This window comes from Saccopteryx bilineata, chromosome 1, assembly GCF_036850765.1.
Source record: "Saccopteryx bilineata isolate mSacBil1 chromosome 1, mSacBil1_pri_phased_curated, whole genome shotgun sequence".
Taxonomy (NCBI): domain Eukaryota; kingdom Metazoa; phylum Chordata; class Mammalia; order Chiroptera; family Emballonuridae; genus Saccopteryx; species Saccopteryx bilineata.
In genome coordinates this window covers 70,917,801-70,932,346 of record NC_089490.1, presented here as the reverse complement: position 1 = coordinate 70,932,346, position 14,546 = coordinate 70,917,801, and the positions used below count along the sequence as shown (strand labels likewise).

Here is a 14,546-nt window from a genome sequence, read left to right as displayed (position 1 = left end):
GAGAGAAAGAGTTAATCACTGAATTTTGTGCTTGACCTTGCCAGCTCCTAACTGGGAATACCACTGCTGTTCACTCAGTGATTTCTGAGCAGCCAGGTTGGTCCATCAGTAACAGCTTCAACTTTCTTCTTCTTTTATTTTTGTTTGTATCTTTGTTTGTTTTCTCTTTTCTGTTTTACTTTTCTGTTTCCATGCCATTCCTTTGGATCACCCTTGTCTCTTCAGTCAGTCTTCCCTGTCGTCTTTGTAAATGAAACTCTCCCTGTCCCTTCGTGGTGCCCAGTGTGCACCTTTCCTGTCTCCCTGCCTGCGCTGCATCTGTCCTTCTCTTGTGACATTTTTGGTATCTTGCCATGTATTGTAATTTGTGTTCTTATCATGCCCCTACTAAATTTTAAACTTCCTCATACTATTGGTGATATTTTTTATTCCCATCATGTTGCATTTTGAACAAATAAAAATATTTACTGTGTGCGCGCGCGCACGGGGCAGATCAGGCACTGGATTGGGAACTGGGGATCCGTCATTTAAAGAGCTTCTCCAATGTGGGAGACGGCATATACTGCATAAGTATTAATAGTTCTTTTTAATTCTAGCTAATAGTTTATTTTATAGTTTTCTTTCATGTTTCTAAATGCGAAAAGTTACTACCTATACTACCTATAAAAAAAACTACATATTTAAAAAATATATATTTTAATGATCCCATTTCACTTTTTTTAAAGGCATAATACTAGCATACAGTAGAAAATAAATAAGAACTCTTTTAGTGCAGCTCTCTTTCAGTTGTGGCAATATGTTCTCCACAACATTATCTTCAGCTTCATAAGTAAGTAATATTTTTATAGCCAGAAAAATGGCTTTTTTTTTAAACAAAGCCACACTATTATACTTAAACTTTTCCCACATATTTTTTTAGTTAACAAATTCCTTCCTTCACATTTTTACTGGTACCCACACTGAAATGTTCTTTGCTGAAACTTAAAAAACAAAGGTTGTGGTCTGTTATGACAGTGAAACAAATGTATCACTTTTGCCCTCAATGAACTCATAAAACTTAAGGTCTTCAGCAAAACGTTTTACCATTGCAGAAGATGAAATACAAGGGTCGATGATGCATTTTTGCTTGGAAGGTCCTTGCTCTTTATAAGTTAATACCTGGGTGACACCTAAGAGTGATATGAATCATTTGAAATGTCAGTGATGATGGCAGTTCCTCTCACGGGTATATTAATGTTCGTTAGAATGTGAGCTCTTCTAACATGGCTGTCATTCTCAAGTTTTCTACCTACTGGAAAAATGAGGAGCAAGCTGGTGTTATTTAAAATATTGCTAAGTGAGCATTGTCTTTCTTTATGATTGATTATTGTATTTCCTTTTACAACAGAAGATTAATGTTGCTGTTTGTTGTTCTTAGAAGTGATTATTGGTTGGGTTTTTTTTTTAATGTCATTATACTCTGCTCTAAGCATATTATTGTGTTTCTTTAGAGCTTGAATTTTAAACTTTTTGTTTCATGAAAATGACTGAATTTTATTACCTTTTTTGCTTTCTAATATAAGAATATAAAAGTTTATGCAGTATGTGTACTACTCTGCTGTTTGGACAAGCATTTAATGATCTCCTTTTAAATTTTTTTTTTCAGTAAAGGAGACCTCAATAACAGTGATACACTAATGGGAATTATAAATGTGTTTTTAATTACTTTACTAAACAAAGGGTACTTATTTGTTAAACTTTACTATCTTCAAATACAAATTGACAGACTCTAGCATTAAGGAACCCATAATATATATATTTCATGTAGTATAGAAGTCTGTTTCTGTCCTTTCAGAAATGAAATTTAAACCCACTATTTATTTATATTAAACAATTTAAAGTTATAAAAACTGAAGTTCAAGGAGGTTAAATGATTGCTTCAAGGTGTTACAGCTAATCCTGTTTTTCTATTTTAACAATTTAATTTAGTTATACCTCTTCTTGCAAACTGGGTTGAGACAGCATATAAAATTGTATGTAAGATAAAAATATAATGACATAAGGGTATCATAAAAATAAATGTGGAGAAGTAGCATGTTGAACCCCAAGGATAAGTAAGTATATACATAAAAGCATAGCATATGATCTTACAGTGTTCTTAAAGTTGGAGTGTGTTTACCTCAGAGTATCCCAGCAGCCAAAGCAAAGAGAGATGTTAATTGCAACATTCAGTTATAGTGTATAACTAAGTCACATTGTATGTGGGCTGTGTATGTGTGTATGTATGTACTAAATGTCAGTTGCTCAGGAAATGTATTTTTTCTTGGCTCAGAACTCTGAAAGAAATTAGTCTTTGTAGTTTAAAAACATGCCAAGATTTTTTGACTCAGAATTAAGTGTTTCCTCCTAGTGTGTACTTTAACTTGACCCTTTGTGCTTTCAATATAAATCTTTTTTGTAGAATGACAAAATTTTCTAGTTAGAAGATCACCATAATTGCTGTTACTGCTCTTCTGTGTTAGGAATTCTTGTTAAATCGTGGGCACAGATCTTTGCCACCTCTAAAGCCCAGAAGTTACTGTTCCGGATCATAGATTGTTTGCTGCTTCCACATTCAGTGTTACAGCAAGAGAAGCCGCTGCCTGCACCTCTGTTGTCTGCGATTCAGAAGAGCCTTCCTTTGTATCTCCAGGTATAGTAAGTGTGGCTGCTTATAAGTGGTAAAAATAGAAATGGAAACTCTGCCTTCCAACAGCTCGCCAGCTGCAGACGTAAAGCCCACGCATTGTAATCTCAGTGCATGCGTGTGCAGGTGGTATTTCCCTTGAGCGTGGTTTTAATTCCTTTTGTGTTTGGCTCTGAAAACAAAGATGAAAGGGACAAAATTTCTACCCTCAATAATCTTAAAGTTGAGGAGGGGGCTGACTAGCATAGACATTTTTTGTAATGTGCTCAATGTTTTTCTCAGAGCCCGTCTGCTTGTTGCCCAGACTGGGATGAGGAGATGTGAGCGAAGACACTATAGGATATTATTTGTCAAAGAACAGAGTAGTAGGAATTGAAGTTCTGTTCCTGTCAAAGGAAACAGCTTGTGGAGGGCAAGATTTTTGTAAGAAATACAACACACTGGGGAAAAGCAAATAATTCTGTTGTAGCTGGAGACTCACTTAGGAGGAGCCACATACTGCGGGCTGTATATGTCATGCTAAGCAGTTTGGACTTGGTCTTTTACATGGGGGCTATTGATGGGCTTGGGCTGTGCAAGTGGGAGTGACGTATATTTCCATTGTGGAAAGGGGATCCTGGTGACCATCTCCAAGATAGTTGGTGTAGAGTTTAGATTGGAGACTTGGAAGGCAGTGAGTGGTTCATTATCTGAAGGTTTTGCACTAAGGAAATGGGTATAGAGCTCACAGTCAATTTCAGAATAATTTAGGAGCTCCAGTCAGAAAGTCTTGCTGAGTGAGTGTTGTGGAGCAATAGAAAAAAAATACAGTACTTTCTAGATTCCACAAGGGCTACATATGTATTAATAGATAGTAGTGCTACTAATTTGAAATAGGATATTCTGGAGATAAAGGGATGGAGACGAGAATTTCTGAACAGCTTTAGTTTGAGGTGCTGGGGAATACCTAGGGAATGGTGGTCAGTAGGCACTTGGATAGTCTGTCATTCAGGACAAAGGACCGGGCTGGAGGTATACTTTGTTACTAATTATGGTCTGATAATAAAGATAATTTGGGCTCTAGCAAGGGAAGCTGAGGAGGAAGGGGAGAATGATTTTGATTAGGTAATAATCGTTCTTTTCCACAGGTGGATTTTTTAAGCTGATTTTTATGATTTCTAAGATATTTTAAGTTGGCTATTTTATTTTGTACTCATAATAGCATTTAAAGCAAAGTTTGTGTGTCTGTTACAAGAAGATAAAGCCCAGCCAACCCAGAGCCAAGTGGTAGAGGGAGCTGTGGGCAGCAGGCTAGTCTGGGGTGCTTGTTCCTTGTGGCCCCTTGAGCCAGAATTGTACATTTAATAAAGAATTCTTCTAAACTTCCAAAGTTGTAAATTGAAAAATTTGGTGAATTATTCATTTGGTAGAATTGATTGGAGTTACATCTTTAATTTCTTAAAAAGTACCCAGCTAGCCTCTTCAGAATTTTCAAAATGTATCTATTTATTACTTCATATTCTGATTGAATAATGTGCTTTTCCTTAAAGCATTAAAGAAATGGGGTACTGAGGTGTTTATTATTTTTTTAAATTGTTTGTTTAATTGCTAGTGTTTTAACAGCTCTGTGCTATTTTTCATTACAATAACCTCTCAGATTTTCTTACTGGGTAATTGTAGCTAAAACGGAGACCTGAACATTTCTAATGATTTCTCTGGGAAACCACATTGTGAATCACAAAGTACTAAATTGTAAATGAACATACATTCATTTAATTTGTTGTTGTGTTGGTGATCATATTTAGTAATAGGTAATATTTAGTAATATTGGCAGAAAAAAAATTTCTCAGGGTATTGGTTTAATTGTTTGACAGCATCAAATTCTGTAATCCACGTGAAAGTATTTTCACTTTTATAAAGGGAAGGGATTAAATCAGTAGGCGTGCAGTATGACACTGAGTTCAGTGCGGCCTTGATCCAGCTCTTAACTCCCTCTTGAACCTCAGTTTCCTCAGCTGTACATACAACTGGAGCTACAGTTATACTAACTCAGTGGGTTTTTTTACTAATTTAAATGAAATAATGAATATAAACCACGTGGCACAGTGCCTGACAAATGAAAACCTCAAAATTGATATTATTCTAAGTTATAATCTGCATTTCTCTCCTTTAGTAAATTAAAATAAAATTGTCACCTTGCTTAACATAGAAGATTTTTAGCAAAAGTTTTGTCTTACTTGGATAAATTAATCAGTGGCCTACATTTCAAAAACTAACCTAAAATATGTTACATCTTTTGTAATTACACATACATTCAAGAGATGAGTGTGGTGGTCAAGTTTCCTAAGGGTGACCGTAAGAATGAAGGAAGAAAGAAGCTTCCTTTGTCTTCCTACACTTTCCCCTGCTTCCCTTGGGTGTGGCCAAGGACAAGTACGTTTGGTCAGATACCAGCATGGGTGTCACCAAGCTCAGCAACTCCCTGAACTTCCTAGAACCATGATCTATTGATGGTGGGAGGTGTCCTTGTTGATTGTGTTAAGTCACAAATTCTGACATGCAGGGGACTAGATTAGTAAGTTCCTAAATATTTTTTTTAACTTGACCTTTTAATATTTATTTGTTTTTCTTTTTCTCTCCTGTAGGGCATGTGTATTGTGTGTTGTCAGTTTCAAAATCCGAATACTTATTTGAATCAGTTGCTGGGGAATGTTATTGAGCAGTATATCGGACGGTTTCTTCCCACTTCGTCACACGTTCTAGATCTTGGACAACATCCTGTTTTGTTAGCTTTGAGAAACTCGGCCACTGCCCCACCAACTTCATCTCTGAAGAAATGCATTGTACAAGTCATAAGGTACCTCTAACTATTTTAAATAAGTAATATGTACAATTTATTAAGCTCTATTAAAAATGACACAGCATTTTAAAAGTATTGGCCTCCCTTAGAATACTGATAGTTTAGGGGAAAAAAATTTCTGAGAAGCATTATCTAAGATTTTACTAAATTATTTTTCCCACGGCAGACCTAAGATAATGCTTTTAAAATTATTTTGAGCCCTGGCCGGTTGGCTCAGCGGTAGAGCGTCGGCCTGGCGTGCGGGGGACCCGGGTTCGATTCCCGGCCAGGGCACATAGGAGAAGCGCCCATTTGCTTCTCCACCCCCACCCCTTCCTTCCTCTCTGTCTCTCTCTTCCCCTCCCGCAGCCAAGGCTCCATCGGAGCAAGGATGGCCCGGGCGCTGGGGGTGGCTCCTTGGCCTCTGCCCCAGGCGCTAGAGTGGCTCTGGTCGCGGCAGAGCGGTGCCCCTGGAGGGGCAGAGCATCGCCCCCTGGTGGGAGTGCTGGGTGGATCCCGGCCGGGCGCATGCGGGAGTCTGACTGTCTCTCCCTGTTTCCAGCTTCAGAAAAATACAAAAAAAAAAAAATAATAATAATAATAATTTTGAACTTATTGAGATGACATTGGTTAATAAAATTATACAGATTTCAGGTGTACAATTCTATAACACATCATCTGTACACTGCCCTGTGTGTTCATCACCCCAACTCGTCTCCTTCCATCACATTTCATCCCCTTTACCCTTCTCTGCTTCCCCCACCCTCCACCCCCCTTACAATACCGTATTGTGTCTGTGTCTATGAGTTTATTTTTTGCTTAATCCATTCATCTTTTCACCCAGCACCCAAACCCATCCCCTTCAACAGATGTCAGTCTGTTCTGTATATGAGTGTTTCTGTTAGATTCCACGTATAAGTTAAATCATACTGCTTGTTTTTGCTACACAGCATTTTCCATATGTGTCTTAAATTTGTATATTTATCTTAATTTTTTTATTGGATAAACTATTTTGTATTTTACATGATACAGTAATTATATACAGTGGTACCTTGAGATACGAATTTAATTCGTTCTGTAACAGAGCTCGTAAGTCAGTCAACTCGTATATAAAACTGCCAATACTAGACTTATGTGTTAACGCGCCAACTAGCGGCAGCTTCCCAAATCACGACTCATATCTCGGAATTTTGCTAGGATCTCGAACAAAAGTACGGACTGAGTTGCAGCTAGTATCTTAAAAAAAAAAAAAATCGTATGTTGGTCTGTTTGTATCTCAAGGTACCACTGTATTTTAAAAGATAATAAATATTATTACTAATATGTAAAATGAAGCAATATGAAGTACTATTTTGTTAGTCTTTTCTCTGTCTGAATAACTCAGGTTCATTATTAGGAAGACAAGTAAATGAAACTGCTGAGGTTTTCTACTAAACTCTTTATACAACACTAGAAGATTCAGGGCCCTGGCCAGTGGCTCAGTGGATAGAGCATCAGCCCAGTGTATGGATGTCCCAGGTTCAATTCCCAGTCAAGACATACAGAGGGAACTGTCTGCTTCTCCCCCATTCCCTCTCCCTCTTCCCCTTCCCCTCCCACAGCCAGTGTCTCGATTGGTTCGGTGTGGCCCTGGGTGCTGAGAATAGCACAGTTGGTTCTAGTTAGTCAATCTCTGGTGCTAAAAATAGTTCAGTACTCAAACATCAGCTCCAGGTGGGGGTTGCAGGTTGGATCCCTGTCAGGCGCATGTGGGAGAGTCTATCTCACTATCTCCCCTCTTCTCACTTAAAAAAGAAAAAGAAGATTCAGTAATAGAAATGATCTTTTCAAAAAAAAAAAAAAGGAAATGATCTTTTCTTTGCCTTCATAGAGTATTTAGCTTCATATGAATTCAGTTTTTAAACTTAAAGATGGTATGGTGCTATGTATTCTTATCTAGTACTTTTTTTCTGTTTTTCATGACCAGATGTTATCCATCACCTCTAGAATTCCATGTCTAAATCTGTTCTTACTATTTTTGGTGTTGCTAGTATTCTGCTACTCAGGTTTGGGCACTTTATAGTTTTGTCCCCTCTTCTTTACCATCCTCTGGCAAGTGATTGTTTTCTTCTCTCCTTCACATCTCTCTTCCTTATCATATTATACCAGAGTCTCCTACCCACTTTCACTATCTCATCTTTTCTTCCAGTCCCACCTGAATAATGATGCCCCCAAATCATGTTTCCTGAAATACTTTCATTATGACACTTTACTGTCCCCAGACTTTCATTTGCTCTTTTTTTTTTGCCTATGAAGTAAACTTATACATGATCTATCATTTAACTTTTCCATGATATCTTAATACAAACCCTAATTATTGCCCCTCCAAAAATGCTTTATAGTTTCCTATGTTATAGCATTTTCTCCATTAAAGTGCCATCTGTCTGGACTAAATTCCACCCAGACATTATAAGGCTTATGCCTGATAACTGCAGTGTACTGTGATGCATCGTTCTGTCCTCTGAATTCATATGCTATATGTGTGGTTCAGTTCACAGAACTGTAATATTTTTACCTTGTCTCTGAAGTCCCATCAAGGTAGTAGTACTCTACCACTGGTTTTTTTTGTTTGTTTTATTTTGTTTTGTGAGAGAGAGAAAGGGACAGATAGGGACAGACAGAGAGGAAGGGAGAGAGATGAGAAGCATCAGTTCTTCATTGTAGCACCTTAGTTGTTCATTGTTTTGTTTTCTCATATGTGCCTTGACCAGGGGGCTACAGCAGAGAGAGTGACTTCTTGCTCAAGCCAGCAACCTTGGGCTTCAAGCCAGATGAGCCCGTGCTCAAGCTGGTGACCTCGGGGTTTCGAACCTGGGTCCTCTGTGTCCCAGTCTGACACTCTATTCACTGCGCCACTGCCTGGTCAGGCCTACCACTGTGTTTGAGACACTATGTAAGGGCTTTTAGCATACACCAAACAACAAATTGCTGAAATGAAGTGAAATCCTTCAGGTCACAAAACGGTTTTAAAGCCCAGTGTTGAAAATCCTATCTGCTTTAGCTGACTTTTTTATTTGTCATTGAAAACATTTTTCTCATGATTTTTAGTTGAAGATCCCAAAATATAATAATTTCTTTTTTTCTTTTTTAATACTCAGGAAAGAAATAGATTGTCTACTTCGCCTTCCTCCATTTCATGCTTCTCTACGCTACTCCTGCAGTCCCCAGTCTTAGGGCTCCTTCCTCTGAATTCCCTACAATTCTAGGGTTATTATTCACAGAACCTACCATACTGGATTGTAATAGTCTTTTTTTTTTCTTGTCCAACTTTTTTACTAAACACAGCCTCTTGCTTTCAGAGACCATATTTTGCTTAACTTTACATTGTTTTTAGAGTTGTACATGGTCCACAGTTGGTAATCAATAACATTTGTTCTAGGCATCAGGAATTCAGCAGTGAGCAAAAAAGACAAAATCTTTGTCCTCAAAGAATGACTGAATCTTGTAATACGTAGTATTTGTTGGAAGTCACTGTATGGAGTAGAAATAATGATGAAGACCTGCAGAGAGTTAGGAAGACGATTAGAGACATGAGATGCCCTAGGGCGAAAGCCCTGAGCGGATGAGAGTCCTGGGGCCTCTCTGACCCTGTACTGGAAACAGTGCATGCTGGAAACAGCAGAACCGCAGGATAAGATTCAGTAACAGAAAATGTTTAGGCTCTCAGAACAGAGATTCGGAGTCAGCATGTTCCTGGTACTTTACTTCACCCCCTGAAAACTTCTGAAGTCAGCTTCCTTGAGTTATTGTAGTGGCTAATGAATATCTGAGTGAGGCTGGGGACGGGCTCAGTCCTTCAGTCTGCTGACCGGGGCTGTTGGCTCCCCTCGCCCCTCAGTGCAGGTCATCTGGTCTCCAAGTAGTTCATTGTCACCGTGACACCTGCCCTTATGGAGTTTATAATTCTTAAAAATCTATGCCTCATTTTGGCAAATTATCATTGCTTTAAAAATATATATGGGTGTCTAGCTGCATGTGACAGTTTTTTATATTGTCTAGACTTTTTAGAAATTAAGCAATCACACTTTCATTTATACACCTAACTAATGTACATTGAACAGCTGTTATGAGCCAGGACCTGACCTAAGAAATAGAGATACAAAATTGCATCAGATAAATGGTTGAGTTCTAATGCTAAAATTTGCCCGGCTTTGAAAGAAGATATTAAATCCTAATTATCTCTCTGATACCTTTACTTTCAATGGGAAGAAAAGAGATAACGCTTGAGGGGGAAGCTAATTCCTAGGACAGTCTTCTTATTGAATTGGAAAAAAAACCCAGGCCCCTCCCTAATCCTTAAAAATAAGTAAATGTAAGGAGAGATTTCTTTATCCAAATTTGACATTAGAGAAAATGCTGCATCATAGAGGATCAGGTAGAGAAGATCAAGCTTCTGTTAGAAAAGAAAAAACACAAGTGAACAATTACATTTTATTTGGATTTTTATTAAGTTCATATTAAGACCAGGTTGCTTTAAATTTAGTTTGTGCTGTATTCATGCCCTTATAGCACACCAAAAGACTGTGCAATGATGGCTTCTAAAATTCTGTGCTTGAAAATAGCATGGTTGCCTGACCAGGCAGTGGCGCAGTGGAGAGAGCATCAGACTGCAACACGGAGGACCCAGGTTGGAAACCCCAAGGTCTCCGACTTGAGTGCAGGCTCATCTGTCTTGAGCGCCGGCTCACCAGCTTGAATGAGGGGTTGCTGGCTTGAACGTGGATATCCTGGACATGACCCCATGGTTGCTGGCTCAAGCCCAAAGGTCACTGGCTTGAACCCAAGGTCACTGGCTTGAGTAAGGGGTCACTCACTCTGCTGTAGCCCCCTGGTCAAGGCACATATGAGAAAGTAGCCAGTGAACATCTAAGGAGCTGTAACAGAGAATTGATGCTTCTCATCTCTCTCCCTTCCTGTCAGTCTCTGTCTCTGGCAAAAAAAAAAAAAGAAAAGAAAATAGCATAGTAAACTATACATTCATACTTTTTAGAAATTGTACTTTATTAATTTAGAGGGAGATAAATTTGTCAATATCTTAGTGTATGTCATTTGATTCTGCTCTATTAAAACTTTGAACAAAGCCCTGGCCGGTTGGCTCAGCGGTAGAGCGTCGGCCTAGCGTGCGGAGGACCCGGGTTCAATTCCCGGCCAGGGCACACAGGAGAAGCGCCCATTTGCTTCTCCACCCCTCCGCCGCGCTTTCCTCTCTGTCTCTCTCTTCCCCTCCCGCAGCCAAGGCTCCATTGGAGCAAAGATGGCCCGGGCGCTGGGGATGGCTCTGTGGCCTCTGCTCCAGGCGCTAGAGTGGCTCTGGTCACAACATGGCGACTCCCAGGATGGGCAGAGCATCGCTCCCTGGTGGGCAGAGCGTCGCCCCTGGTGGGCATGCCGGGTGGATCCCGGTCGGGCGCATGTGGGAGTCTGTCTGTGTCTCCCTGTTTCCAGCTTCAGAAAAATGGAAAAAAAACCCAAAAAACAAAAAACAACTTTGAACAAAAGAAATAACAAAATTGTACTTTTTTTTCAGGAAATCCTACTTTGAGTGTAAACAATTCTTGTTCCTTCCACGTTTAACATCCATTCTGGCCTTCATCCTCCAACTCTTCAAAGAAACTAACCTCGTTATTTCTGAGGTTGAAGTCCTCCTTCCTGGCATCTTAAAATGCTTGGTGTTGGTCAGTGAACCCCAAGGTGAGTTTGAATTTGTGTTTGTATTTGTTACACTTTTCTCTTCATAAATTAAACACTATTTTCTATTAGTTATATTAATAATTATAAAAGTATTTGTTTATTTTATATCAGTTTGTATATATCATGGCCATAAAGCAAACTCTTCATCCAGTAGCTGAGGTTGAGCATGGTAAAATAGTTAAAAACTGACATGTTTCAGTCTAGTTTAGTTTAGTTTTTTCCAAGGTAAATTATTTACTTAATGGCAACTTCCTCTGATTAGACTTGTTAATCTCTTAAACAATATTTGTTCAGTCTGACTCCAATATTAAAAGCAACTTGTTAAATACTAAGTTGTGAAAAGTCAGCGAACTTTCTTCTATTCAGGTTTCTGCTAGAATATCTAGCTCATTTCTTGAGTAAACCTGTGAAGATCCTTTGATCTTATTCCTTTTGTTTTCAGTCTCCTCAGCCATACTGTGAGTGATCTCTTTAAAACATCATTTATTTAGGCCCTGGCCGGTTGGCTCAGCGGTAGAGCGTCGGCCTAGCGTGCGGAGGACCCGGGTTCGATTCCCGGCCAGGGCACACAGGAGAAGCGCCCATTTGCTTCTCCACCCCTCCGCCGCGCTTTCCTCTCTGTCTCTCTCTTCCCCTCCCGCAGCCAAGGCTCCATTGGAGCAAAGATGGCCCGGGCGCTGGGGATGGCTCTGTGGCCTCTGCCCCAGGCGCTAGAGTGGCTCTGGTTGCAACATGGCGACGCCCAGGATGGGCAGAGCATCGCCCCCTGGTGGGCAGAGCATCGCCCCTGGTGGGCGTGCCGGGTGGATCCCGGTCGGGCGCATGCGGGAGTCTGTCTGACTGTCTCTCCCTGTTTCCAGCTTCAGAAAAATGAAAAAAAAACAAAAAAAAAAAAAACCATCATTTATTTAAACTTCACTGTGAATAGCATGCTTTAATAAGCTTTTTTGGAATATGCAGACTAGTAGCCATAGTTCTATCCTAAAGGAAATTTTTAAATGTAAATAGAATGCTGTACATGTGTGTGATGTGTGTGTTTTATCATTATAATGTGATTGTTCAGGAGGGGTCTTCTCAGTGCTTCCACTTAAGTACGTATAACTGCTGTACGTGCAGTGTGTATCCTCAGCAATCTGAGGGCAATACCCAGAGTGGTAGCTTAAAGTTCAAATACCTCTTTGGAATTTTCTTTGCTCTCAAAACTTTAATACATATTGTCTTTTAATCCTCATTTAAATAATTTAAAATGTTATTTCTTCTCCCAAGCTTGGTTTTGTGAAAAATGTTATATTGTGTTTAGAATATCCTCACTTCATAATAACATCCCTTCACTGAAGAATACCTGGATGGAGCCCACGCAAACATTTCTTCAGAAATTTTGTCCTCATTGAAATCTTAGGCATACTTTTAATTTCAGTGACGCTTGTTGTATTGTGTAGTACAAAATTTCTTGAGATAGAGAAACTGTATAAATACAGTTGCTTGAGATAGCTAAACTGTATAAAATTTTAGCTAGCCTCTTAATTTGATGATAGTAGTATTTATTAGGAATGAGACCAGGGTTTGGGAGGTGAATTTTGCCTCTTACATCTAGTGTAAACCAAAATTAGTTTTAGGCTTGTAAAAAAGAAAAGAAAGCATTTATTTGTGTAAAAAGAGCTATAGTTCGGGAGACACACAGATTCAGGGGTCAACCTAAATTTTGATTCAAGACAAAGGGGAGGCCATCTTAAATAAAGTTCCTATCCAAGTTCCCAATTTTATGCAAATGAGGTTTCCAAATTGTACAGTTCTGATTGGACAGGGCAGGTCTCAGTTTTTTGGTAGAAAGACAAAACCAGGTTTCCCAAAAAATGGCTGACTCAGATGGTATAAACAACCTAGGCACAGTGAGAAAGGGCCCAGAGATGTCAGTCTGAGGTTCTTCCTGGAATATAGAATATGTAAAGGGCCCCTGTCAATAAATGGTCGTTAGACTCTTAGTATTTATAAAATTTGGGTTCTTGGTTGACTTTGAGGTGTTCATCTCAGCAGATAAATTACATCTTGAGGTCCACATAAGATGAATCTTTCTTCTCGGGTCCATCCTAGCTAGCGACTGCTTCACATGTTCAACATGGATGGAATACAGAATTCTTCATCTCCAAATTACTGTCTTTGTAACCTTGAAGGAGCGATATTAAGTGCGGATTTGTGGCTTGGCTCAGAGAAAGTTCTGACTCCTTGTCGTCTCAGTACTCAAAAGGACAAGTTGTACAGTCATAAGAAGTGTTACTAAATGACTCAGCAAGTCTGCTCTCAGGTATTTTCAACACATGTCCTCTCTAAAACCTTACAAGAGCTTGACAGATTCCACTTCTTCCATGACAACATAGGGAACGACCAGCCTGCCCCCCAGCAAAACTGATGAAAATTATTTAAAAGAAAGCATTTAAAGTCTCTGGACATAGTCCTAAGGGTATACAGCAAACAGAGAAACATTTATCTAAGGAAACCTACTAAAACTTGGAAAGAACAGCAAGAGTCTAGTACTGAACCAAGACCACTTCATCCTTCTTTTCTTCCAACGCAGTAAGACAGAAACTATTCCGGACGGGTAAAACCCAGAGCATAAAGCTCCCTCTCTCCCCATAGGCTAGTAGGAGTGCTACGGTCCTGTGAGAGGCAGGATCCAACATTCCATATCGTGGCCCCAAGTTACCTGATGCTAAAGTTAGATTTCAGGCAGATCTGGCTAAGAAGTGGAGGCTCCATTCTTCTGCTCAAACCCCACTCATAGGATGCTTGCAGTAATTGAGTGTGATACCAGAGAGAGTACAGGGGTACCAATCATTCTTGCCACAGCTTAGAGGTGGGGGTTTCAGGTCAAAAGAAGTATGTTGAGGGACCTGGGCCTGCTGCCCCTCCTTCCATAAGTATTCAACTCCTAAAGTGGATGTGTCACTCAGAATGTAGTGAGCACTATTGTCCCTGTACCCAGCACCAGAGCATGCCTTTGAAATTTTGTCTGGAACTCTGAATCTCCCAAAAGAATGGACTTAATTTGCAACACAGTATGAAAAAGTTCAAGCCTAAGGACATTGTCATAAACGGTGGAGTTTGTGAAAAAAGGCAGCAGGTAGGAGAATACAGGTTCTCTGGAGCCGGAAGATAATCTGTAGGCCAGCAAGTATGGTGAGAGAATTGGTGAGAGCGAGCGAGCTGTCAGAACAGATCTCAAACTCGGACTCCTCATAAGTCCTTTTTAAAAAGCCTGAACTTGATTAGTCTGTAAAGCATTTTATGCCCCCACAGCATTATAAAAAACAGCATCATTAGCCAGCAATTAGTGGA

The 14,546-nt window shown here is 39.6% G+C and overlaps 1 protein-coding gene across 1 annotated transcript in view; it reads left to right on the top strand.

The window, feature by feature from the left end:
• Positions 1–14,546, top strand: part of MMS22L (MMS22 like, DNA repair protein) — a 146,946-nt gene that overhangs the window by 117,891 nt on the left and 14,509 nt on the right. The window contains exons 20-22 of the mRNA XM_066254381.1: positions 2,502–2,671; positions 5,290–5,501; positions 11,050–11,213. Of these exons, the coding sequence (XP_066110478.1) occupies positions 2,502–2,671; positions 5,290–5,501; positions 11,050–11,213 (546 nt within the window). The remainder of the gene's footprint in view (positions 1–2,501; positions 2,672–5,289; positions 5,502–11,049; positions 11,214–14,546) is intronic.